General features: G+C 42.7%; 5 protein-coding genes across 5 annotated transcripts; 1 reads left to right on the top strand and 4 right to left on the bottom strand.

Annotated features, from left to right (window-relative positions):
• Positions 1 to 1,419: 1,419 nt before the first annotated feature.
• On the bottom strand, positions 1,420 to 7,469 carry LOC107035967 (structural maintenance of chromosomes protein 3). The gene is made up of 5 exons (XM_015253636.2): positions 7,426 to 7,469; positions 7,229 to 7,304; positions 6,518 to 6,881; positions 4,092 to 5,427; positions 1,420 to 3,266 (listed from the first exon to the last, which is right to left on the bottom strand). Exons 1-5 carry the CDS (start codon positions 7,438 to 7,440, stop codon positions 1,791 to 1,793), a joined length of 3,267 nt encoding a protein of 1,088 aa, XP_015109122.1. The 5' UTR covers positions 7,441 to 7,469; the 3' UTR covers positions 1,420 to 1,790.
• Positions 7,470 to 7,673: 204 nt separating this feature from the next.
• Positions 7,674 to 13,673, bottom strand: LOC107035966 (structural maintenance of chromosomes protein 3). Its single transcript, XM_015253635.2, has 6 exons — positions 13,624 to 13,673; positions 13,417 to 13,492; positions 12,699 to 13,068; positions 10,862 to 11,885; positions 9,981 to 10,469; positions 7,674 to 9,501 (listed from the first exon to the last, which is right to left on the bottom strand). The coding sequence occupies exons 1-6, from the start codon at positions 13,636 to 13,638 to the stop codon at positions 7,888 to 7,890; spliced, it is 3,588 nt and encodes a 1,195-aa protein (XP_015109121.1). The 5' UTR covers positions 13,639 to 13,673; the 3' UTR covers positions 7,674 to 7,887.
• A 235-nt stretch (positions 13,674 to 13,908) lies between these two features.
• Positions 13,909 to 20,570, bottom strand: LOC107035973 (structural maintenance of chromosomes protein 3). The gene is made up of 5 exons (XM_015253641.1): positions 20,436 to 20,570; positions 20,054 to 20,129; positions 15,807 to 18,959; positions 14,408 to 14,645; positions 13,909 to 14,201 (listed from the first exon to the last, which is right to left on the bottom strand). Exons 1-5 carry the CDS (start codon positions 20,448 to 20,450, stop codon positions 14,075 to 14,077), a joined length of 3,609 nt encoding a protein of 1,202 aa, XP_015109127.1. The 5' UTR covers positions 20,451 to 20,570; the 3' UTR covers positions 13,909 to 14,074.
• Positions 20,571 to 21,044: 474 nt separating this feature from the next.
• On the bottom strand, positions 21,045 to 23,916 carry LOC107036004 (DNA-directed RNA polymerase II subunit RPB3). Its single transcript, XM_015253683.2, has 4 exons — positions 23,674 to 23,916; positions 22,768 to 23,120; positions 21,922 to 22,128; positions 21,045 to 21,316 (listed from the first exon to the last, which is right to left on the bottom strand). Exons 1-4 carry the CDS (start codon positions 23,757 to 23,759, stop codon positions 21,132 to 21,134), a joined length of 831 nt encoding a protein of 276 aa, XP_015109169.1. The 5' UTR covers positions 23,760 to 23,916; the 3' UTR covers positions 21,045 to 21,131.
• A 1,112-nt stretch (positions 23,917 to 25,028) lies between these two features.
• LOC107035965 (extensin) lies at positions 25,029 to 26,249 on the top strand. The gene is made up of 2 exons (XM_029125950.1): positions 25,029 to 25,178; positions 25,293 to 26,249. Exons 1-2 carry the CDS (start codon positions 25,029 to 25,031, stop codon positions 26,247 to 26,249), a joined length of 1,107 nt encoding a protein of 368 aa, XP_028981783.1.
• The last annotated feature ends 8 nt before the right edge of the window (positions 26,250 to 26,257 follow it).

Raw genomic sequence — 26,257 nt, 5'->3', positions numbered from 1 at the left:
CACCTCGTGATCATCGAGTGCTTCTGCAGATGGAAATTCCAGAGGCTCATATTTGCGTTGTTTATGGGACCATTCGGAGGGTGAGCACACGGCAGAAGCATGGCTATAATTTCCACCGATGATTCCCCATTTCTCGCGATGTCGTCAGCACCGTTTTTACGACTATCGGTGATAAAATACTTATCATCCCATGACTCACGGATTTTACGGGATTTTCTGGTTGGACAGCTGGGGTTCTCCGAGGGATGGTGCTCCGGGCTGTACGCGAACTCCGATGTATAGGGATTTATCGGAGTTGCTGGGATGTGGGGCATTATCAACTGGAAACTCTTTCAACGTGAGCGTCAAGTCCTTGAGGCAAAATTCAGCAGCGAAAAGTGAAAACAGTTCAAGTGGGTTCAGCCCTTAGCTGAGGTTTCGGGGAATATCTCCGAATCCGAGGGAGATAGAGAAATTTTTGTCATGACCTTTTTTGTAGAGCGAATCGAGGGCTATAAAAAAGGTCATGATGAAAATTTCGCTATCTTCCTTAGATTTCGAGATTTTCATTAAAAACTGGCCAAGAGTTACAATCTACTTTAACTGTTTTATCGTTTCACTGATTTTTCGGGAATATGTACGAATCCGAGGGAGATAGCGAAATTTTCGTTATAACCTTTTTTGTAGAGCGAATCAAGGGCTATAAAAAAGGTAATGATGAAAATTTCGCTATCTCCCTTAGATTTCGAGATATTCATTGAAATCTGGCCAAGAGTTACAATCTACTTTAACCGTGTTATCGTTTCGCTGATTTTTCGGGAATATCTACGAAACCGAGGGAGATAGCAAAATTTTCGTCATAACCTTTTTTGTAGAGCGAATCAAGGGCTATAAAAAAGGTCATGATGAAATTTTCACTATCTCCCTTAGATTTCGAGATATTCATTGAAAACTGGCCAGGGGTTAGAATCGATTTGAACAGTTTTACTGCTTCGCTACGGATTTTTAATTCTGAGGGACGGAGGTACCTGGGTTGTCATCCAGATGACGAAAACGTGGACTGGACCACTGTACATCATGGTGGGAACTCACGTTCATCGTTGTAACCTAGCGTATGTCATAATTTCAAGTTGAGAACAGAGTTTCATCTGTTTCGAGAGTCAACCACAGAAGAAGAAAAATTCTAAATTCTAGTTCTAGTAGAAACCTCTCAATTAAAGAGATTTAAATTTTCAATCGTTTTGAGAATTTTTTCCTTGACAATCAGAAAAATAAGTAATAGGAATTTTTAGTAATTTTTTTCCATATTTTCCAGCAATTGAGTCGTCTGCTGCATCCTCAACCCAAAAATATATTTCTCACATCAATAATATCCTGGGGAATTGGGATATTCATCATTCATTTATTCATTCTCGTAATCAGACTGGACTTCTCTATGAATTTAATGTGAGTTCATTTTATTTCACGTCAGGTTCAGTCGTTTCTTATAAGATACAGTACAAATAGATGTATTGTTCCGTACCGAAATTGAATTATAAGGATTGAATATTTGTTTCTCATTTTTCTCACCTAAAGTTCCATCCAACCTCACTCAAAAAAATAGGGATGAACATTAACGCAATGATAACAAGTGACAATTAAATATAATTACAATAGATCTGTAATTATCCGCTTAATTGGTGATCCTGATGGGAAATGTCGAGAAAACTCTCATTTTGTTCCAACAAAAGCGTTCCAGTGAGAACGAAAAAAATAGAAGAATCAATCACCCAAAAAAAACATCAAGGAAAAATTGAAGATAAATGAATCACTCATACCAAAAAAAAATCAGAAATAGCTCTCCACTCTTCCTCAGGATCGCTCCTAATGATCTCCACAGCCTCCTCCCTACTGCAGCCCTCCACATGTGAACAATCATGACGCGAAGTCACCTTGAAATACCTCTGAGCCTGCATCAACAACTCCTCCCTAAACGTAATGATCAAAAACTGGGCACTCCCACTCAACCCATGAACCAGCCCAGCCACAGAGGCCCTGAAGCTCTCATCAAGTGCCTTATCAATCTCATCAAGTAAATAAAAAGGCGCTGGCTTGAACCTATGAACAGCAAATATCAAAGTCAGAGCGATGACAGTCTTCTGTCCCCCAGAGAGCTGATGCATTCTCTCCACCTCCTGCCCCCCACCAAATGTCGCCCTCATCCTCACCCCCCTGACCCTCCCCCAATCGCCATCCTCCACCTCCCCCCCATCCTCATCCACTGGATACAGCCTAGCCCTCCCATTCACCACAATCTCCCCAAAAATCTCCCCAAAAAACTCGTTGATCCTCTCGAATCCAGCCCTCAAGGCCTCGACCCTCTCCGCCTCAATCCTCTCCACCTCCACCACGTAACTCCTCTTCCTCTCCTCCTCCTTCACCACCAGATCCTCCAAAGCCTTCAAATGTCCCTCCAACGCCTCCATCTTGCCCTTGATACCAGGCTCCACAGCCCCAAGAGCCTCCTCGTCCCTCCCCAGGTCCCTGATCCTCGCCTGCAACTCCTCCTTCCCCAATGCCTCGAAGATCCCCGCGTCCTGGACCAAGGGGACGGGCCCCTGGTTGAGATCCCACTCCCTCAGCCCCTTAATCTCCATCTCCAGAGTATCCACCCTAAATTTAATCATCTCCACGTGCTCCTTCGCTGCCTTCCAACCCTTCTCCCTCTCCAGGATTCTCCTCTGATCCTCTTGGATGACAGCAAGTCTTGTCCTGAGGAGATCTGGGGAGCAGTCCCCAGACCAGAGCTCAAGGTCGTCCTTCTCCTCCCTGTGACGAAGTAAAATGGTCCTCAGGGACTCCAGCCTCCCCTCGAGAACACGAATCTCCCCAGTCGCTGCTTCAAGCTCTCTCCTCAGTAACGAGGACTCCCTCCGCAGTTCCTCCATGGCGGCCTCAACCCCATCCACAGAAGTCCCCCCCAACTCCTCAATTCCCCCTCCTGCAGCCAAAAATTTGCGTCTCGACTCCTCGAACCTCATCCTCTTCTCCTCCAGGGACCTCTTCAAGGTCATGTAAACCCTGTTTATCCTCTCGAGTTGTATCGAGCCCTCTTCGGTGTCGAACTCAAGCCTCAAGAAGTGTTGTCTCGCCTCGGAGACCTTGAAGTCGAGCTCCTCGAGCCTGAGGAGCCCTCTCCATTTAATCTCCATGTCTTCGAGTTTGTCTCTGGATTCTCGGTACAATTCGTAGAGCCCTACGAGAGAAAAATTTCCGTCTGGCTGGTCACCTCTGACTTTCCCTCGGTCCTGGTAAATATTGTAATGAATGCTGTGAGGCATTTTCATTGGTCTTTAATATTGAAATTAATGCAATATTTAAGTGCCATTTTACGACGTTTCACTAATTATTTTCATGTTTAGCGAATTATATTAAGTATTAACGTGAGTAAACATGATTTTTTGTTAATTATTAATTGTTAACTATTAATGTCAATGATTAACGCGAGTAAATATTAATTATTAACAATTACGTTAATTGTCAATTATGTCTTCTTAATCGTTAATAGTTCATGATTGACATTAGTTGTTGATAATTAACATTTATCGTTTATCATTAGAATGAATAGATAGTTATTAATGTTAATGGTTAATTATTGACGTTAATAGTTAATTAGTGAAGTTAATAGGTAATAATTAACCTTAATTGTTAATAATTAACGTTAATCACAAAAATATTAATCCTCTCATGAATTAACAAAAACGTCAAAAACCATCAAAATAAAAATTATATAAATTAGATAAATAAATAAAAGTAACAAATAACTATTAATTTGAATCGTTAATTATTAAAGTGAATAGTTACTAATTAACAATTAACGTTAATTCTCAATCATTAACGTTAATTACAAAAATATTAACACCCTCATGAATCTATGATAAAGCTCAAATAATTAACAAAAACAAAATTGTCAAAATGAAAATTATATAAATCTTCTCTTAATTTCCAGCAACATCCCTTGGAATAATTTAAGATAACATGACCTTTAAAAATATTAAATGAAACATGAAAAATGAAAATCCAGCGAAATTTTTCCTTTTTACGCGCAAATATTAAAAATCTCCACCACCCACCTGTTTCCCCTCTCGGGTGATCCACCGGAGTCCACACCTCCTGGCAGCCTCCACCTCCACCTTCGTATTCCTCACAACAACAGTATCTCCAAAGACAAAATCCACAGCCTTCTTGAACTCCTCCTCACGAGGCACCAGGTACGAGGCCAGATAATCAAACTCCTTCGTCAGAGGCCTGACCCTCTGACGTCGGATATCCTTCAGGGAGATGAACTTAACGATTCCCCCCAGCTTCCGCTCAGCCTTCTCAAACATGATCTCGTCGATCACCTCCTGATCCCTCACGACGTGGTGAAAGAGTTTGTCAGCACCCCTGACCTCCACAGCAAGGGCCACCCCAGGGTCTCTGATGGTGAAGACATCCAGGAAGACCCCCTTGACTCCATTAACGAAGTAGCCCATGCCTTCCTTCTTCCTCCAGGCCTTCAGGATCTTCCTGACAGACTCGATCCCCTCGAGGACGTCCTTGATGCCCTCCAGCTGCAGCTGCTGCCTGATCGTCGTCACGTCCTTCGTCAGGGCCTCGATGTCGTCGTGGAGGCTGGCTGCCCTCACGTCCCCCAGGAGGTACTGCCTGGACTCCAGGAACTTTTCCCTCTGCCTCTTGTGATCGCAGAGCTGGAGCTCTGCTGCCCTCAACTGCTTCTCCAGGGCGTTCAGCCTCTCCTCAGATTCAATCTTCTGGGAGAGTATCTGGGCCACTTTGCTCTCCAGTTCTTCGTTCTCCAGGAGCACTTCCTCCTGGGGGGACTTGCTGGAGACCTGGGGGGAACTCTTGAGGGCTTTCCTCCTCCTGAAGAGGGCCAGCATCTGCTCCTCGTGGGCCTCCAGCTCGTGGGGGGCCTCTTCAACGGTTTTTCTTGCCTTCAGCAGCATCTCCTCGAGCATTTGCGACTCCTCCTCGAGGGCCGAGATCTTGAAGACTAGGTTCTGGCGTCGTTGGGCGAAGCTCTGGAGTTCTCCTGACTTCAACCCCTGGAGCTTCCTCTTTATTTCGGACTCTTCGAGCGAGAGCGCCTGGAGCTCCTCAGGGAGTTGGCTGCAGGCTTCCTTCGCTCTTTCAACTCTCAGGAGCTCCTCGTCGAGCTTTCGAAGGTGTGACGTCAAACTGCCGACGGTCAGGGTGCAGAGTTTGTGGTCCAGGTAACGTTTTCTCTCGGTGAGCTTCTGCAGGCGAGAGTTTTTGGCTCCAGTGAGGGAGAGCGTCTCGCGCAGGGCGACGATCTCTGGCTTCTTCTGCGAGAGGAACTCGGTTTTTTTGGAGATCTTGGAGAGGAGGTCCTCCAGGCGCTTCTGGTAGGCGGGGAGTCCAATTGCTGTGGAGATCAGTTTGAATCTGGGGAATTGGGGAGGTTTTTGGGTGAGATTAAGTGAATTTTTGGGGTGTTTTGAGGGGATCAATGTTTTTGGGGAGATTTTTTGAAGGAGGCACGCTTTTTATGCAAGTATAAATATTTTTTGAGTGCTTTTGCTGAATTGTTCAATTAAGGAGTTGGAGATTCTTCAATGAAAACTGTTTATTTCAAAATTGGGGAGTGTGGAAATCCTGAATTCAAGAATGAAGATTCCCCTTTCAACTCAAGAGTAAATAGTATTCTCTTTTCGAATGAAATATCATTAATGTGGATTAATAGCATTTTGAATCTGGGGAATTGGGGTGAGATTTAGGGGGTTAATGTTTTGGGGAATTTTTTTGAAGGGGGTACATTTTTTTATTTGAGAATAAATATTCTGCAATGTTAATTACGGAATTATTGAATTGTTGATTTGAAGAATTAAAGATTTTTTAATGAAAACTATTCAATTCAAGATTGAAGAATGTGGAAATCCTGAACTGAAGAATGAAAATTACCCTCTTAACTCAAGAATAAATATTCTCTATTTGAATGAAATATCATTAATATTGATTAATATCATTTTGAATCTGGGTAGATTGGGGAGAGCTTTTGGGATTGAGATGAATTGAATTTTCGGGGTGAGTTTTAAGGGGATTTATCTAATTTTATCAATTTATCCAGTTTTTTGGGAGAATTTTTTGAAGAGATGGTACATTTTTTATTCAAGAATAATTATTCTTTAATGTTGATTGTTGAGTTGAGGAATTAAACATTCTTGAATGTATTCTCTTCTTCATCATCAGATATTCTGGACTCAAAAATGAGTTTTCTACATTCAAAGATAGAATAATATTGAATGCAAACTATTCAATTCAAGAGTTTAAAATGTGGAAATCCGGAATTCAAGAATGAAGATTCCTCATTCACCACTGAACCTTTAACTCAAAAATATCTTCTGGACATTCTCAAGTAAAACATATTCTCCTCTCCATAACGACTTCGTAATTCTCCATTCAAGAACATTCCCCTCTTAACTCCACAGTAAATATTCTCTATTGGAGTGAAATATCATTAATATTGGCTTCTCACCTGACAGAGCCAGTGACTAGATGAGCCACATCGTCCGGTCGAATGATGTGGTAAGGATTCTCCCTGGGGAAGACTGGTGAGAGGAGCTGGAAGAGGTCTGCGGGCTCGAAGCTCTCGTTGTTGATGGTGATGCGGTCGAACTCGAGGGAGATCACCCTGCGGATTCGAACCTCTGGGGCGTCTACTGAGAGGACATTGTCGTCGTTCGAGAGGATTATCTCGACTGAGGCCGATCTCGTGTGGTTTATGGGGCTGTTGTTGATCACTGAGAACCTTTGGTCTTCTGGGATTGGGTAGTAGCGGTCGCTCAGGACGAAGCTGATGGACTCCAGGAGGCTGCTCTTGCCGGAACCGTTGAGACCAACTAGGAGGGATTATCATTGAAATCATGATGATGATCGATTATTTGATATTGCAGAAGTGTGATGAACATTGTTGGATCCTGATAAATGTCGAATTATCTCGGTAATTAATGGTTCTAGGAGAAAATGTCAGAAGGAATTTTTTGTGGAGAATTTCCTCAGCTACAAAAATGATCTTGTGACGTTTTCCTCTAAAATGACTCATTACCAAGATAATTGCATAATCCCTGCACCAATCATCGGTTTCATCATTGAAAAAAAATCCCCTCCATTGTCTCCAACAAATCGTCCAAGAATTCTTGAAAATGCCCTCTTGTTCACCAGCAAAATGCAAAAAATTGTTACAAACCTATGGCATTGTGTCCTGGGTGCAAGCCATCGAAAACATGGTGTCCCCTGTAGGACTTGAAGTTCTCGATGACGATCTGAAACGAAGAATAAAGTGTTTTCTCTTCACGAAAAAGGAAAGAAAAAGTGATTGATAGATATTCCAGATGACTTGAGGGGTCCATTAACGATAATTAAGGGGTAAAATTCCTTAATTACCTGCTTGATGTGCATTTTGGAGCATCCAATCGGCACTCTGTACTTCACCGGCTTGTAGAATGCTGAGAACGTTGGGATTGGTGGAAATATGAAACAATGAGGGGTACTTCCGGCAACAGTGCTGCCATTTTTACTCACTCTCATTCAAAACTCGCTTCCTACTCCTTTTCGCAATCGTCTCAAGCTAAATATTCTCAATTAATTTAATTTAATTCGTTTTATTTCATGAAGTTCCAGTTCTTCTTTGTGAGATACAGTACAGACAAACGAATGGTTTACAATGATATTAAATTACAGTCATCCAACACTTTTGGGGCATTTTTCTTACAGAAAGTTGCCTGCAATCACGAATAAAAAAATAATAAAAATGGACAAATGAATAGTAGAGTCTAAATCTGGCACGAGCTTACGACAAACTCTGCAGCAAATGAACAAATAATGTAAAAATAATTGAAGAATCATTCACTCATCCTCAGGATCCCTCCTAATGATCTCCACAGCCTCCTCCCTACTGCAGCCCTCCACATGTGAACAATCATGACGAGAAGTCACCTTGAAATACCTCTGAGCCTGCATCAACAACTCCTCCCTAAACGTAATGATCAAAAACTGGGCACTTCCACTCAACCCATGAACCAGCCCAGCCACAGAGGCCCTGAAGCTCTCATCAAGTGCCTTATCAATCTCATCAAGTAAATAAAAAGGCGCTGGCTTGAACCTATGAACAGCAAATATCAAAGTCAGAGCGATGACAGTCTTCTGTCCCCCAGAGAGCTGATGCATTCTCTCCACCTCCTGCCCCCCAACAAATGTCGCCCTCATCCTCACCCCCCTGACCCTCCCCCAATCGCCATCCTCCACCTCCCCCCCATCCTCATCCACTGGATACAGCCTAGCCCTCCCATTCACCACAATCTCCCCAAAAATCTCCCCAAAAAACTCGTTGATCCTCTCGAATCCAACCCTCAAGGCCTCGACCCTCTCCCCCTCAATCCTCTCCATCTCCACCTCGTAACTCCTCTTCCTCTCCTCCTCCCTCACCACCAGCTCCTCCAAAGCCTTCAACTGCCCCTCCAACTTCTTCATCTTGGCCTTGATGCCAGAGTCCACAGCCCCGAGACTCTTCTCCTCCCTCCCCATGTCCCTGATCATCCTCTCCAACGCCTTCTTCCCCATATCGTCAAAAACCCTGTGGTTCCGGATGCTGGGGAGGGTCCCCACGTTGGCGAGCCTCTTCTCCCACTCCCCCATCTTCTCCTTCAGGCTATCCATCTTCGATTCAATCGTCTCCACGTCCTCCTTCGCTGCCGCCCAGATCATCCTGGCCTTCTCCACCTCAAAGTCCAACTCCCTCAGGGTCTTCTCCACCTCTGACAACTGCTTCGTGAGTGCGATTATCTTCTCGTTGATCGGCTCCAGCCTCTGGCCCACCTCCTCCAGGTTCCTCCTGCATTTCTCCTGGTTCTGCTGGACGACAACCAGTCGCTCCTGGAGGAGATCCGGGGAATAATCCCTTGCATGCTCTTCCAGCTCGTCCTTGTCCCTCTGAAAACGAGAGAGAATTTCCCTGATGGAGCTCAATCTGGTCTCCAGGTGGGGGATGTCAGCAGTCGCCTTCTTCTTTCGTTTCTCCAGCCACAAGGAGTCCTCCTGGAGCTGCTGAATGGACACCTCGACTTCCTCGACGGACGTCCTCTCCAGCTCCTCGATTTCTGCCTCCACGACTGAGAGCTCCAGCCTCGACTCCTCCAGTCTCATCTTCGTGTCGTTCAGGTACTTCCTCAGGGGGAAGTACTCGTCGTTCGCCAGCTCGAGGCTTCTGGAGGCCTCGGCAATGTCGATCTGCAGGCGTGAGATGTGCTGCTCAGACGCGTAGATCTTCATGTCGAGTTTTTGGAGGTCAGACATGGGCAGGAGGAGCTCCTCGTCGGTCCGCTGGAGGGAGTAGAGAAGGCGCTTGTAAGTGGACTTGACCTCGTCGAGCCTGTCTCTCTGCTCGGAGAACTCTCTGTAGAGCTCTACTCGAGAGGTCGTGTTGTCTCGAAAACCACCTCTGAATTTTCCCTTCCCCAGGACCTGGTGAACGTAAATAAACAAGTGGGAAATTGCTCGTGTATAGTTCAGGAACGAATTTCGGTCAGTTTTCAGTGAATATCTCGGAATCTAAGGGAGATGGCCAAATTTTTGTTATAATCGTTTTTGTGGAGCCGATTAAGAGCTACAACAAATGTAATCACGAAAATTTCGCTATCTCCCTTAGATTCGGAAATATTCCACAAAAACTCAACGGAGAGATGAGTCGACTTGAACTGTTTCACCACTTCGATAGTTATTTTAATAATAAATTAGCAATATGCTTCCGAATGGCTATTTTGCACATCATTTCATTCCGCCATATATAACTCATTGTTTACTTCATTTTCTTAAATTGAATAAGCTTTCCCCTCCCCTTAAAATAAACTAATTACAATTACGATTACAAAGTATCCATTCGGCAGCAAAAACAGTTGAAAATAACGATTCAACTTTGAGATGGTTTAGAATATTATTTTAACCTGTTGTCCTTGGGGAGTAATCGCCTGGAGGTCGTGCGTCCTCGCAACAGCAATGCCATCCTTCAGATTTATCACGATAACAGTCTTCCCGAAGACAAAGTCCACGGCCTTCTTGAACTCGTCCTCACGCGGCACCAGAAACGAGACCATAGGTCTGCAATTAAACTCCTCCCTCGGGGGATACCTCACCTCGAGATCCTCAACATCCCCCAGAGGGATGAAATTAACGATTCCCCTCAGGCTCCTCTCCCTCATCTCCCTCAAAACCTCAGAGATCACCAGCCTGTCCCTCACGACATGATGGAACAGCTGGTCGCCACCCCTGACCTCCACGGCAAAAGCCACCGAAGGCTGACTGCAGGTAAAAACCTCCAGCAAGATCCCCTTGACCCCATTAACAAGGTCCAACCTGTCATCCCTCTGCCTCCAGTCATCCAGAATCTTCCTCACCGACTCGATCCCCTCGAGAACATCCCCTCTAACCACCACCTGCAGCAGGGATGGCCATCAATCTTCCGATTCTTCAGTATTAAAAGAATTTCCGACTCACATTGATAAACGTTTAAATATACCCATCGAAATTAAAAAATAGTAAAATAATTGATAATCTAAATTTCCAATTGATGATGAATTAAATATTTGATAACATGGAACTGTAAATTTTCTATCAAGTAAATAATCCTAAATTTCTTAAAAGGGATTATCGATTATCCAAATAATCGTCAATCTTCCTCCCTAAATTACTGATTAATAAATAATTCGGAATTTGGATATTTAAATTGACGATCACTTCAATAATTAAAATTAAAAAGTGATGTTAACGAACTGACTACTTAATAATTTAACGGTAATTATAATTCATGAATATGGCTATCCCTGACCTGGAGCTTTCGTTTAATCGTCCCAATCCTGTTCACCAGTGTCTCAATGTCATCACGAAGCATGTCTGCCTCCCTCTGCAGCTCCTTCCTCCTCCCCAGGAGGTCACACCTCGACCTCTGCAGCTCTTCCTTCTCCCTCTTCTGATCACGAAGCAGCAGCTTCACTTCGTTCAACTGATTCCTCAGTTTCCCCAGCTCCTTCTCACCTTCGGTCTTCCGAGCGAACGCCTTCTCCACGTTGATCTCCTGCTGGGCCACCTCCTCCTCCTCCTCCCGAATGGTCCTGGTGACTTGGGAAGCCCTTGGCATTATGTCACTGAGGTCGTGATCCCCTGCCCTCAGCTTCTCCACCATCATCTTCTTCCTGAAGAGGCCCACCAACTGGTACTCGTGGCGCTCCAGCTCTCGACAGGCCTCGTCACAGCCCTCCCTCGTCTCCAGCAGCTCCTTCTCGATCGTCTTCGACTTCTCCTCGAGGTCGGAGATCCTCGAGACTAGCTTCTGTCGTCGTTCGTCGAAACTCTCGAGCTCCCCTGACTCCAAACCCTGGAGTTTCTCTCGTATTTCCGCCTCCTCGAGGCCCAGGGCGTTCAGCTCCTTCGTCAGCTCGATGTCTTCGGCCTCTGCCTTCCTCTTCAGCTTCTTCAGCAGGTCGATCTCCCCCTGGAGGGAGTTGGCCTCAGCGTTCAAGGCGACGCACTCCGAGTTGACGCTCTCGTAGGCTTTTCTTGCTCCCTCGGCCTTCAGGAGCTCCTCCTCGTAGGGCTCTGCGAGCCGGGAGAGGTCGGACTTCAACTCCCGGAGGTTCAGACCGTAGAGCTTGTGCTCCAGGTAACGCCTCGTCTTGTTTATTCTGGTGAAGTGCTGGTATTTGGTCGTCATGGAGGACAGCTTATCGCTGTGGCGGTCGAGGTCCGCCTGCAGGTGCTCGATGTGCTCGGTTTTCTTCGCGATCTCGGAGACGAGGTTCGTGATACCCTCGTCGAACTTGTGGACTCCGATCGCTGTGGAGATTACTTTGAACCTGGGAGAGGAGGGGAGAACGGTTGGGATTGGGAAGAGGGGGTTTTAGGGGTTTTGGGAGGGAATCATTTTTTTTAATGAATTTGGTGGAGCGTTTTTTATTGGAGGGTAAATGGTCTTTGTGATCAGTGGTAATTGTTGAATTTGGGGAGTAAATAGTCTTGAATATTCGTTTCTTGGATTGAAAGGATTCTGTTCTTGAAGAGAAAATATGGAGGTTCTTAAGGACATAAGATATTTTTGATTCAAAATGAAATAGTAGTGAATAAGAAATATTGGAAAGTTGAATTGAGAATGCAGAAATTATCAATTGAGAAATGAAGTGTCTTGAGTCGAGAATGAAGATTCCGCATTCAGAACTGAAATGTTCTGGAATAAAATGATAGCTTCTTGATGTTCTGGAATAAAATAGATTCTCCTCTCGATCAAAATTCCAAAATACTGCATTCGAGAATAGATATGCTTCGTAATGAATGTTAATTGTTAAATTAAGGAAAGCAGTATTCTTGAATAGAGAATAGTCTATTCTTAGATGAAAAGTATTCTCTTCTTGAATGGAGAATGCAGAATTTATCAATTGAAGAATAAATAATTATTTAAAAATGATTATTCTGCATTCAAGTATAAAATATTCTTAAATAAAAACTATTCAATTCAAGAATTAAGAATATGAAAATGCTAAATTCAAGAATGAAGATTCCTCATTCAAAACTGAAATGTTCTAGACTCAAAAATATCTTAAACCATATTGCCTCTTAACTCAACAGTGAATTCTCTCGATTCAAAAGAAATATTATTACTATTAATTCCTCACCGGGCAGAGTCAGTGCCAGTGGCCAGATGAGCCACCTCGTCCTGTCGAACGATGTAGTAGGGGTTCTCCCTGGGGAAGACTGGTGAGAGCAGCTGGAAGAGGTCTGCGGGATCGAAGCTCTCGTTGTTGATGGTGATGCGGTCGAACTCGAGGGAGATCACCCTGCGGATTCGAACCTCTGGGGCGTCTACTGAGAGGACATTGTCGTCGTTCGAGAGGATTATCTCGACTGAGGCCGATCTCGTGTGGTTTATGGGGTTGTCGTTAATCACTGAGATCGTTTGGTCTTTTGTGATTGGGTAGTAGCGGTTGCTCAGGACGAAGCTGATGGACTCCAGGAGGCTGCTCTTGCCGGAACCGTTGAGACCAACTAGGAGGGATTATCATTGAAATCATGATGATGATCGATTATTTGATATTGCAGAAGTGTGATGAACATTGTTGGCTCCTGATAAATGTCGAATTATCTCGGTAATTAATGGTTCTAGGAGAAAATGTCAGAAAGAATTTTTTGTGGAGAATTTCCTCAGCTACAAAAATGATCTTGTGACATTTTCCTCTAAAATGACTCATTACCAAGATAATTGCATAATCCCTGCACCAATCATCGGTTTCATCAGTGAAAAAAAATTCCCCTCCATTCTCTCCAACAAATTATCCAAGAATTCTTGAAAATGCCCTCTTGTTCACCAGAAAAATGCAAAAAATTGTTACAAACCTATGGCATTGTGTCCTGGGTGCAGGCCATCGAAAACATGGTGTCCCCTGTAGGACCTGAAGTTCTCGATGACGATCTGAAACGAAGAATGAAGTGTTTTCTCATCACGAAAAACGAAAGAAAAAGTGATTGATAGATATTGCAGATATTCCCAGGCGACTTGAGGGGTTCATTGATGACAATTAAGGGATAAAATTCCTAAATTACCTGTTTGATGTGCATTTTTGAGCCGGAGGTCAATCCTCTGTACTTCACCGGCTTCTAGAATGCAAAAAGCGAGGGAAATTGGTGGAACTAGGAAATAATGGCGGTCATTTCCGACTACAGTGCTGCCATTTCCGGTCCACTTCCACTTCAAATATTGTTTATTCATTCAGCTATTTGTGAACCACAAAACTCTCAAAAAATACCGGAGACATCGTTGAAAATGCGCATTAATTGAAGAATAATTGCTAAAAATAAACGGAATATCTTCATTTTTTTTCATTTTTTTATTTTTTGAAAAATTGTCAGCTCCATTAAAATTACAAATAGAAGAGCGACTCAACATTTCACAGTTGAACCCTCGCGAATCGAATTATAATTATAGCAGAAACTATGAAAAATTGATAAATGATGTTTTTTTTTGTTCATAATAAAAATAAATATGTTTTTGCTTTTATCCGTGGGTTGTGTCGTCCTCGACGAAGTCAGCAGCCTCTTCCCTCGTGACGCACTCAACGTGAGACACTTTATTCCTGAATTTAACGCCGTAGAATTTGTTTGCGTGCTGCAGCAATTCAGGTCTGAAAAAATAACAAAAATTGTTACGCATCATTTTTTAAAAATCATGAATTATTCTGCAAAAATTTTCCCTTTCTTTGTTTTTATTCCGATTTAGATACATTAATTCAGTAATTTTTTTACGCTTTAGGTGATTTTATGTTATTTTTAATGTTTTTTTAAAGACTCAACTGCGTGAATAATTCATTTTTCCTATAAAAATGTTTACCTGAAAGTCGTGGTGATGAATTGTGCGTCAGAGCTTAGTTCGTGGATCATATCGGCGACAGCCTTCCTGTGCTGGGCGTCTAGAGCCTGATCGATCTCGTCAAAGAGATAGAAAGGGGCTGGGTCGCACTTCTGAATGGCGAATATCAAGGCAAGTGCCACGAGAGACTTCTGCCCTCCCGAGAGTTGATTCATCTCCCTCATCTCTGCTTTTTGTCCAGTGAACGATACTCTAATCCCTGAAAAACCCCAAAGATAAATAAAATAATAAAATTAAAATCCTTCCAAAACCCCAGAGAAAATCCTCAAAACATTATTTCAAATCATGAAGAATAATTGAAGAATGATTCGAGTTCATACGAAAATGATTAAAACATCATTTGATAAAAACGTCTCAAATTTTTTGTTTCTCTAAAGCATCAACTAAAACATCGTAAAAAATGATTGAAAATTTGTCTAAAATCCTCAAATCAATGATTAAAAAATTTAAATATTCTTTTAAAATTATAAATATTAATTTCAAGTCATAACAAGGTCGGAAACATCATTTTAATTTATGAAAAGTCATTGGAAATGTAATTAATGTCCCAAATATCACTCGAAAATGATCCTAAATCGTTCAACGATCATCTAAGATCGTGAAAAATCATCCGAAGACGATTTAAAATTCTAACTGTTCGTTCAACGTGCTAAATAACAACCTCAAATCATGAAAGATTTTTAAATCATCATTCAGAATGATCAATAATCATTAAAAACCGTTCAATGTCCATTCAAAAACTATTTGTGAACATAAAAAATCATGAAAAACTCATATGAAATTTCAAGTATTTCAGTTAAAAATGATGATAAATCATTGAATCATCATTTATAATGCTAAAAAATTATCGAAAAAAAATTAAAATACTAAATATGTGTTAAAAACCCCAATTAATGACCTCAACTCATGAAAATGCGTTAAAGATCATTCGAAATAATGCTAAATCATTAAATTATGATTTTAAATCACAGAAAAATCATTCAAAGATCTGAATATTCTTAAAAATTCCTGAACAATGACCTTAAATCATGAAAAACCCACAATTCACCATTCAAACTAATGAAGACAATTATTAAAAACTCATCAAATCGTTTAAAGCCCTAAGAAATCATTGTAAAAAACTAATTGAAATCCCCAAATATTAAAAATCATTAAATTATTATTATCAAAGATTTGAATATTCTAAAAAATTCCTGCACAACGACCTTAAATCATGAAAACTCCCAATTTACCATTAAAACAAACAAAAAAAAAATCATAAAAAATCATCAAATCCTAAAAACCCCTAAAAAATCATAGAAAAACTACTTAAAAACTCCAAATATTCACCCAAAATCCCCAAACCGGCACATCAACTCACCAACTCCAATGAACCGATCGGAATCCGCAGCAGTGGACGTATCATCATCGCCCTCCTCGCCATCAGCAGTCTTCATAACGAGTTGTGCATGCCCAGTGGGCACGAGTTTCTTGAATACCTCGCTGAAGTACTTGCTGACCTGTTTAAAAGTAAACTGAATGGCCTCGCACTTCCTCATCTCCAGTACATTCATCAGCTCCTTGATCTTCTCATCGCCCCTGTCCAACTCCTCCTTCCTCTTCACCAGTTTCTCCTTCTGATCACTGAACGACATGAACTGATCCAGCGCCTTCTTATTGACATGGCTGTACTTCTTCAGCTGATTATTGGCCTTCTCCATCTCCTTGAACAGCTGCTTCGTCGACATATTCCCAAACTTCTCATAAGCCTCGGGGGAGGGTAGGGCCCCCAATTCTGTAATCTTCTGCGTGCACTCAGCGATCTTCTGCTGAAGAATGTTCTGCTTGCTGGCAAGCTTCTCAAGGTCCTTGGCATCGGACTCTATCTTCTCCTGGACTTCCTTCTCCTTCGCCTTCCACTTCTCCACCTCAGCGGCCTCAGCCTTCTGCTTCTTGGTGGCGGCCCCCACCCTCTCATTCATCGCCTTGAAGTCCGAATTGACCTTGACCAATCGCTTCTCAATGTCCGACAGCTGCGCCTTGGAGGTCTCCAACTGCCTCTGTCTGTCCTCCACCGAGATCTCCTGCAGCGCCTGCACCAGCTCGTCCTTCCTCCGATGGAGATTATTCGTGAGAAGATTCTCCAGCTTGTTCTTCTCCGCCTCGAGCCTCATACGTTTGGCGAAAGCCTCCTTATTCTCCTTGGTGAGCGTTCTGATCTCGTCGTTGAGGGTGTCCACCTGGCGCTGATCAGCCACCGACAGCTGTGCCATCAAGTCCTGATGGAGTTCGCTCTCAAGACCCTCCTTAGTCGCCCTCATAGCCTCGAGATTCGATGTACACTGCGCCAGACTCCTCTCCTTCGGCGTTCTGTACCTCTCGATAGCCGACAACTCCTCCTTCATCAGCCTGATCTCCGCCTTCATCTTGTCGTAGATGTCCTTGGCCTTGCTGTTCTTCGTCTCCGTTCTCTGCATCTCACTGACGTAAGACGAGATATTCTGGTCAGCCTTCTTGATCTCATCCCTCAGGGTCGACAGCTCGTTCTCCATCGTAGCGATTTGTGCCATCAGTTCAGACCTCGTCTTCTGGATCTCCAGCCTCGACCTCAGGGTGTTGAAGTACCCCCCAGTGAGTGACCCCTTGGAGGACACCTGATCCCCCTCCAGAGTGACACAGTCCAGCCCTGAAGTCCTCGCCAAATTGGTAGCAGCTTCGAGATTCCTGCAGATGAGAGTCTTCCCGAAGATGTACCTCATCGCCCTGTCGTACTTGGCGTCGTAATTGAGCTTTGAGATCATGGGGATGGCGTCGCTTGTGTCAGGATAATCAATGGTCTTGACGTGCAGACGATTGAGGGGCATGAAGGTGACCTCCCCCGGAAGCCTCTGGTTGTTCATCTCCTTGAGGATCTTCGTCCCAAACTTGTCGGTCTCCACGATGTGATGGAAAAGCCTGTTGCCAGCTGTCACCTCCACCGCCATGTAAACACTCTTATCGCAGTCAAAGTTCTCGATGACAGGACCGTAGTACGAGTTGACCTCGTGCGCCATGTCAGGTCGTTCCTTGAAGGTCTCGAGCACCCTTCGCACCGAGTCCCTTCCATTGAGAATGGGCTTCCCCGCCATGGACCTGAGGCTCTGGTCGGCCTTCGCCAGATCCTCCTTCAACCCAGACAGATTCAGCTGCAGGACACTCTCCTTCCTGTACTGCTCCTTCCTCTGCGCCTGGCAAGCGTCCTTCTGCTTAGTCAGCTCGTAGTAGTGCTTGTTGTGCTCGTCGATAGACGCCCTCTGCTTCTCCATCTCCTTCGTGTACTCCTCGATCTTCTTCTCGAGGTCCTTCTGCTTCTCCGCGTCCTTCTTCAGGTCCTCGCTGATCTTCTTCTGGTGCTCCTCCTTGTCCCTGATCTGCTTAGTCAGCTGCTTCAGCTCATTCTGAATCCATTTGTCTCTGTCGTCCTTGCTCGTGAATTGCGAGCCCCTTCCCTGCTTGGCGTAGAGCTCCTTTCGCTTCTGCTCCTTGAGCCCCATCGCTCGAGTGTACTCCTCCTCCCTGCGCTTCATCTCCTCGTACTCAGGGCGGATTTTCTCGAGTTCTTTCTCCCTCACCGCGATGTTCTCCTTGAGCTTCTCGAGCTCCTGCTGCGCTCGCTTCCTGCTGTCGTTGTCGCCTTTCACTTCCTCGAGGAGATCGTTTATCGTGAGTGTGAGCTTCGTTTTCTCCTTGAGCAGCTGCTGCTGCTCAGCGCTCAGAGTGTCTCGCTCCTCCTTGGCCGATTGGACCTCCTTCTTGGCTTCCTTGAGGCGCTTCGAGGCCGCTCGCACGTTCTCTTGAGCGGTCTTCGCTTCTGAGCCGAGCCGCGCCTGTTCGGCCCCACTGTTCGCTCGAGACGCCTCGAGGTCCTCGAGCTTTCGCTTGTTCTCCTTGAGCTCGCGCTCGTGAATCGTGTACTCGAGGCATCTGCGCTGCTTGTCCCAGCGCTGGTACTCCTTGAGTTCTTCTTTCTCTTCTTTGAGCGTCTGCAGCCGCTCCTCGATCGTTCTGAGGAAGTCGTCGATCTTCTCGAGCTTGCCTTCTGTCTCTTTGAGGATGGATTTTGACTCCTCGCGGCGGTCGTCGTACACGCGGGTACCCGCCACCTCGCGGAGGAGCTTCAGACGCTGCGAGTCGGGGGCGGTCGCCATTTGGTTGATCTTACCTTGTTTGACGATGTAGTAGGGGTTCGAGCGGGAGAAACCCGCGGACTCGAGGAGGTTCATCACGTCGCTACGGGTTACGTTTTTTTTGTTTAGGAAGTACTGGTCTTTTTTCGAGCCGATCACGCGGCGGAGGTAGACCTCGTCCTTGTCGATCGGGAGGCGACCGTCTGAGTTGTCGAAGATTATCTCGACGTGGGCGGAGATCACGCGGGGACCGGTCCCCTCGTGCAGCAGGCCCTGGCGCTGGTCGGGCCGGAGGTGGGAGAACTCGTCCGAGAGGACGAATTGAATCGCGTAGAAGAAGTTACTCTTGCCGGAACCGTTTCGACCGACTGGAAGTTACGGGAGGGTGAGCTTTTAGGGGGATTCTTTTGGTGTTGAGGGGTGGATATTAAAAAAATTTATATTGATGAGGAAACAATGATGATGGTAAGGGAAATTTAAGGAGGATGAGATTAATTCATTTTTGTACGTGAATTGAGCGTTTGGTGATGGGGAGAAAATTAATTCGATGATTTTGGGGGGATAATTAGTGATATTAATTATTAATTGTTGAGACGGGAGTGGGAGGAGTCGTCGGAGAGGACACGTAGAAGAAGGTACTCTTGCCGGAACCATTTCGACCGACTGGAAGTTACGGGAGGGTGAGCTTTTTAGGGGGATTCTTTTGGTGTTGAGGGGTGGGTATTAAAGAAATTTATATTGATGAGGAAACAATGATGATGGTAAGGGAAATTTAAGGAGGATGAGATTAATTCATTTTTGGACGTGAATTGAGCGTTTAGTGATGCAGAAAAAATTAATATTCTAATTTTGGAGGACGAATTATCGGTATTCATTATTGATTATTATAATCATTGTTTAATTTTACGTTTGAATCGAGTCAAGGTGTCAAAACTATGTAAAGTTAGTATTAAGCTTTACACGAAGTGAGTTTCTTCTCTCATTTTTACACTCTTTTAATGTTAATAACAATGTACAGCTTCTTGATCCCGTGAAAATGGGGTCAATATCCCCAATAAATAAAAAATCGAAGGAAAAGTTAGAAGATGGTTGAAATTTTTGGAAATGCAATTGAATTCATTCCCCAATAAAATTCCTCATTCACTGATTCGTAACAACTTCATTCAACGATTAGAAAATTTTTGAAAATTCATTATGAATTTTCATCCGCACGACAAAATGATTTTAGTAGTAATGAAAAATTCAAATTGCAGTTGAAATTGAAGGAAAACTATAGATAACTGCATTTTAACATTGAAATTCACGACTTACTTTAAGGAAAAAATGATTCACCCATTAAAAAAAATTGAGGACTGATTATTGATGAAAAAATAGTGAAAAAATGGATTTTGGAGAAGTACGAAGGAGAAAATTTTAAAAATGTGTACAGGATGATTTCCTTGGAATAAAAATTGATACTTACCCACAACATTGTGCCTAGGATCGAATGGCTCGACGACCGTCTGTTCTCTGTAGGACTTGAAGCCCTGAATAATAACCTGACCCAAAAAAAAACAAATCATTCAATTATCCCCAAAAATAATCCCAAATTCAGTTCATCAATTGTTTGATGAGCATAACCTCAACGTCCCCAGACGATTTCACCAATAATTCACAAAATAAAAGGATTCAGAGGACGAGAACGAGATTCTCTCGTGGGAATTGTTGTATTTCGAGGACAATTCAACACTCGAATAATTGTTAATTTATTTAAAACGCAGAAAGCGTCATTTTCTTGAGAACGTTTGATGTCTCAAGCTCCAAGTGTTTGTCGAGGGTAAATATTGATATTGGGGACTTCTCACCTGCTTGATGTACATCCTGAATCGTCCTCGGCTATTTCAACATTCTCAAAAATATGAAGTCTCAATTTTTTGTTCAGTAAATATGAATTTGCTCTACGTCAGGAACAACAAAAACATTGTCAAATCCAGTGGGCAGCCGACATATTGCCGAATTCATTCAATATGGGGAATTAAAAGTCACTAGATTAGGCGGGAGCTCATTTTTTGCCAACAACTAATGATGAAAAAACTCTAGAATATTTAAATGATGAATAAATTCCTGTTTTTCACATTAAAAAGTCATTTTTTGTTGTAAAAAAAGAAAAAAATGATTGAAAAACTTTATTAGAGAATTTATTTTATAAAAAAAAACTCCAGAAAATGCAAATGAAAAAAACAAAACATTGTTTTGCGTTGAAGATAATTTGTTGCAACAAAAAGAATAAAAATTGAGTGAAAAACTATTGAAGAATTTATTCAATAAAAAGACTAGAAAATTCAACTGAAGGAAAAAAACATTTTTTTTTCGTTAAACAATCTTTTTTTTTAATAAGAAAAGGGAAATAATTGATTTTCAATTTCCATCCACTAAAAAATTGTTTAAATCAGTAATAAAATTCATGAAAATTCTGTAGAAAAGATCGCTGAATAGTTTATTTTCCATCGTTTCAATTTATTAAGACAGTTCCTTAAATAATGAAAAATATTAGATTAAGACTAATGATGAATACTGAGAGCATCACTCTGCGCTTCGTGGCTCAATTGCGTCTGCAGATTCGATAATTTGTTCTTCAGTGCAGCAATTCCCATCATGACGATGTTCTCGGGCTTCAGGGCTCCACTGCTCTCGACGTTGAAGAAGTACTTGTTGGGTTTTGCCTCCCAGTTGAATGGGGCTTCGTCTGAAAAACAAAAAAAAACAATTTGAGTCAAAATAATATAATGAATGACCTAGTGAAAACATTAATTTATATTCAATATTCATTCATTTATCTTTATTCATTCAACTTTCACTAAAATTATTATATTTCTGTTATTACCACAGATAAGCATAATCATAAATTACAATTGTCATTTATTTCATGAATACTCAATCAAGTAATAGAACTTAATAATTTTCAATTATTAAATTAATCAACAATTAAATATTCAAATTCCGAATTATTTTACCAATCAATAATCGAATTCGGAAGATTGACGATTATTTGATAATCTCTAATATTTTTAGGAAATTTCCAATTATTTACCTAATAGTTATTTGAAAATTTAAATTCTCAATTATTTTATCATTTTCTAAATTCCAATGAATTCAATTATTTTAAGGAAAAATTCTCTCAATATTTCTAAAATAATGATTGATACCGATCACTGGTTATTATACATTTCTTTCGGTATTTTGAATTTCATTATTGGCTTTGACGACTGCATTCGTATTTCGTAAATAAATGAATGAATAAAATTTAAATAAAAATTAGGGGGTTTGTCTCTGCTGACGATTTCTACGTACATTGATCTTCCTCTAGCTCACTGTACTCTGATTTTGGCCACTCGTCGGGCTTCGGGAAGAGGGTGTGACGCATGGTGTTGTCAGGATCGTACTCGAAGCAGACACCGGCTGTTGGATTCCACTTGGCATGCTCCTTGCCGAATCCCTTCTTGGCATAGGCTCTCAGCTTCAATTCTTGTCCTTTCCTGAGCTTCACAATCAATATTTCTGTAATAAACGTGAATTTTGATCAATCTCAGGCATAAATGATTTTATTAGTGAAATAAAATTCAAAATGTCTCGAAAACTAAGAGGTTTGGACAAAATTCCGTAAGACATTTTTTGTAGAGAATTTAATTCTGAAGAAAAATGATTTGTGACATTTTTTTCTGAAATTATTCGTTTACGAGATATTTGGGAATGAAACGTTTGTGGAATTCTAATATTCTTCTTTTTTCTAGTGCACACTTACTATTTCGTCAAAAAAATATGTAACAAAATGTTAAAATACATTTTTCGTAGGAAATTAAATTCTACGAAAATCGCAATTGTCTATATAATTCTCTAATTAATGTAGATTTCCCCCAACTATCAAATAAAGATTTTCCAACTATTTCAATCATCTCTAGGAGTTCTAGGCTGAATGAAGAAAATGAAATAAAAGAAACTGTCTTCCATCGTCAATAACTCCCCACAAAATGAAGCGATTTAGACGAATCAGGTTTCATCCTCAAGCTTTAAAAAATACCTCAAAAATGAAAAAAAAATGAAGGAATTTCACTCTGCCATTCTCGAGTTATTGGCGCTCAAAGCCAGTGCATTGACCCAACTCTTCTTAAAAATCCTTCAACAAATAATTGTAATTACCGTCAGTCTCTCCATATTCGCTAGCATCATCCTCCCTGTGTCTGGACGTCACCGGCAGGACCCTGGGGTCACTGGACTTGAGGTCAGCAGTGGTAACATGCCTCGTCTGCTCCTCAGAGCACTTCACATCGAGTGTGAACTCCACACTGCACTCAGGACAAAAGTCCATGCACGAGCAGTCCCTGGAGTACTGGATCTTCTCCACTACCTCATCACTGATCAAGGGGATCATTCCGATCCTGTGGGCGAGGAACTCGTCGCTGAGGACTGTTGAGTTCGCCTCCAGCTGGACCCAATCAATGGCTAGGGTTGGGGTTTCAGCGATGAAGACTCGTCTCATGCTGTTTGCAACACTAAAAGAATAATTTGGGGAATTAAAAATTAAATTTTGAGGGAGAAACGGTATAATAATGCTTTACTCATCATTTTCCATGCAAATACATGATTTTTATGATTAATAGGAGAGGTTTAATGATTGAAAACTCATTATTGATGGATAAGCCATTAGTAAATAATTTTGAATGATTGGAAATATTTTTAATTTATTTGAAAAAGAATTGTAATGGTTGTGCAACTGTAAATTGATTGAGTTTTTCAATCAATGAAGCACCAGAAATTAATTATTTTTTATGATGAAGCAGAGGTTTGTAATAATTAACATTAATTAAAAATCGAGTATTATTGTTCATTGGAAATTGTTTTTGAAACGAGAATGGCTGATACTCATTCATAAATCGTTTCTGGTGATTAATATATCATTCCTAATAATATATAATTTTTAGTAATTAAAAACAATTTTTTTGTCATTCGAAAATGATTTTGATGAACAAACACGTGTTTTTAGTTGTTTAAAATTGATTTTTCTGTAAATTAGCAGTTTTGTTTATGATTTTTGCAGATTCTAACCTCAATTCTGTGTCCTCCACCTGGAATTTGACATTTTCCTCAGTCAAATCACTGATATGCACCGATGGCTGATTAGCATAAGGCATCCTGACGACTTAATTGATTAATTATTACTAACTGATTGTTTATTGACACTTTTTTGGGGTTAACTATCGGTTTATTTTCGGTTCGGAGGAAGAGAACGTCGAGTTCGCTGGAATTTAGGCCCAGCTCATGAACACTCTTGAACATCTGAACTTAGATAATCAGATAACCCCGAAAATCTAGCATATGATCTGTAATATGATCTGTAATAAACACTGAATACACAAAACAGCGAAATTTTCACTCTACTCTAGAGTGGATGAAACATGGAAAATTAATATCGAGGAATTCCTGTAGAAAATGTCTCAATATAGGAGAAGTTGTATAAAAAGATGAAATTATATTGACTTTTTCTATGAAATATTTTCTATGGCATATTTTTTATAGGGGAGAATGGGACAAAATGGACACTTTTGACTTTTTTTAAAAATATTCACAACTCAGAAACAGATTTATCAATTGTGCTCAGTCAAAGCTCATCACAAAGAGGAATCGTTGTTCTTTGTACTGAAAAATATAATTATTCCATTTCATGAACAATTCAACAAGTCACAAACATTTGGAAAAAAGTCAAAAGTGTCCATTTTACCCCATCCTCCCCTGCAAAAAAATGAATCGATCAAAACCTAGGAGAATTTTCAATCGAATTCGCTAGTTTTTTCTATAAAATCTTTGCCCACGTGAATTAATTGTTATTTTTACTATCAAAGTATTAAATATCAATTAAACTTGAGACAAAAATATGTCCAAATTCAAATGAAAAGAAAATTTTCAAATGAACAATGAAGAATAATCTACTCTAGAAATCTAGAAACCTATAAAAAAAACAATCTTATCTATAAAACTACAAATCTACAAATATAAATATATAATCTAGAATAATCTATACTCTGGAAAAACTATAGAATTCGTGTTTTCTATACCACTTATTCCATTATCTCAAATTTCCCAATTCTTGTCATTCCTTTTCTTTTGATCAAAAAAAATGTTAAAAAATTAAAAAACGTCAGCCGAGTAAAACCCACATGAAATACCTCAACCGAACAAGTTCAACAGAATACCTTTTTCCCTAAAACATTTTCTCCCGACCATTTCAACAGAATTGTCTCTCGAGCTCTCTACAATTTTCAATGCCCTTTTTTCCTAAATCAATTACGAATCAAACCCCCCCAGCGGAAAATTTCAAACGGCGACTGAAGAAAGCTCTGCTATTCTTCCCAAAAATCCCCGCCTGAGAATCCCCGGAGCTCCTGCCCCGGGACTCCCCGAAGATGGCAGCACAGTCAGCCACGCGAGCCCTCGCGACGAGAAAAACAGAGCCCCCAAAACACCAGTCTCCACCTGAATCACCGCAGAGTCGTCGAGCCCTGACCCCCCGGAGTCAGTCACCCCCGAGGACCCTGGCCCATCACCACCAGCAGGTAAAGCCCCCCAGCCCCGGCCACCCGCACCATCACTAACCCCCGACCCCTCATTCCAGGAATAACCTTGAAATCATCATCACCATGACCCGCCGAACGTTGTGACTATTCCAGAACCTCCAGAAGATGTCTTCGCCCCAGATGGACGCCCAGAGGACGGATCCCCAGGTGTCAATCGTTGGAAAGACCCCGCAGCCGGTCACCCTGGAGGACGTGTCTGCCAGCGCAAGGCCCCCGACGCCCCCGGAGGCGCCCCACGTGGACCGCAGGTCCCCAGAGCCCCCTGCGGTCCCCCCGAACCCCCCGCCAAATCCTCCGAAGCCAGATCCCCCTCCGAATCCCCCCACGGCCTCACTGAACCCGATTAAAACAGCCCCTGCGTCCCCAATCATCCCCAGGAGCAAATCCCCAGGTGGAAATCCCTGGCTGAACCCTGGGGACCCCAGGCCCCTGGAGCCAAATCCTCGCCCCAAGACCCCAATCCCCAGACAAGTGAGCCCTCACCCCCTCTCTGACGACGAGACTTACGACCCTCCGTCACGCTCGAGGACTCCCGTCTACCCCAGGGTCGTCCCCAGCTCCAAACCACCCCCGGAAACTCCGAAGGCCTTCGCCCTCGACCAAACCCCCATTTCCTTGATCAACGATCAGCACGAGGTGGAGCTCATCCCCAGGAGGCGCTCCGAGGAGAAGAGGAGTCTGAGTCTCGGGGATGTCGACGACACTGTCACCATCACCAAGGTCACCAAGCGTTCGAAGGGGGTGGAGAGGCCGAAGACGCCGGTGACGAGGACGGACACTCCGGTGCTGAGGCCCAGGACTCCCGTGGAGAGACCCAAGACCCCGGTGTTGAGGTCCAGGACTCCCGTCGAGCGGCCGAAGACACCCGGGGCCACGGGCGAGAGGACGAGGCGGAGGAGCGCTCTCGGGGAGCGGGAGATGGGGGGCGACGAGAGGATCGAGGGGGAGGGGGAGGAACGACGGAGGAGGCGGAGGAACAACCGCGATGGGTTCTGCTGGAAGTGCCATAAGGACGAGGTGGAGATCGCATGCAGCACTTGTGTCAGGTAAGGAGGGGG

This window comes from Diachasma alloeum, unplaced genomic scaffold (assembly GCF_001412515.2).
Source record: "Diachasma alloeum isolate Michigan unplaced genomic scaffold, Dall2.0 Dall_scaffold_00203, whole genome shotgun sequence".
Taxonomy (NCBI): Eukaryota; Metazoa; Arthropoda; class Insecta; order Hymenoptera; family Braconidae; genus Diachasma; species Diachasma alloeum.
The sequence above is the reverse complement of the archived record's forward strand: the minus strand, read 5'-3'. Positions and strand labels throughout refer to the sequence as shown.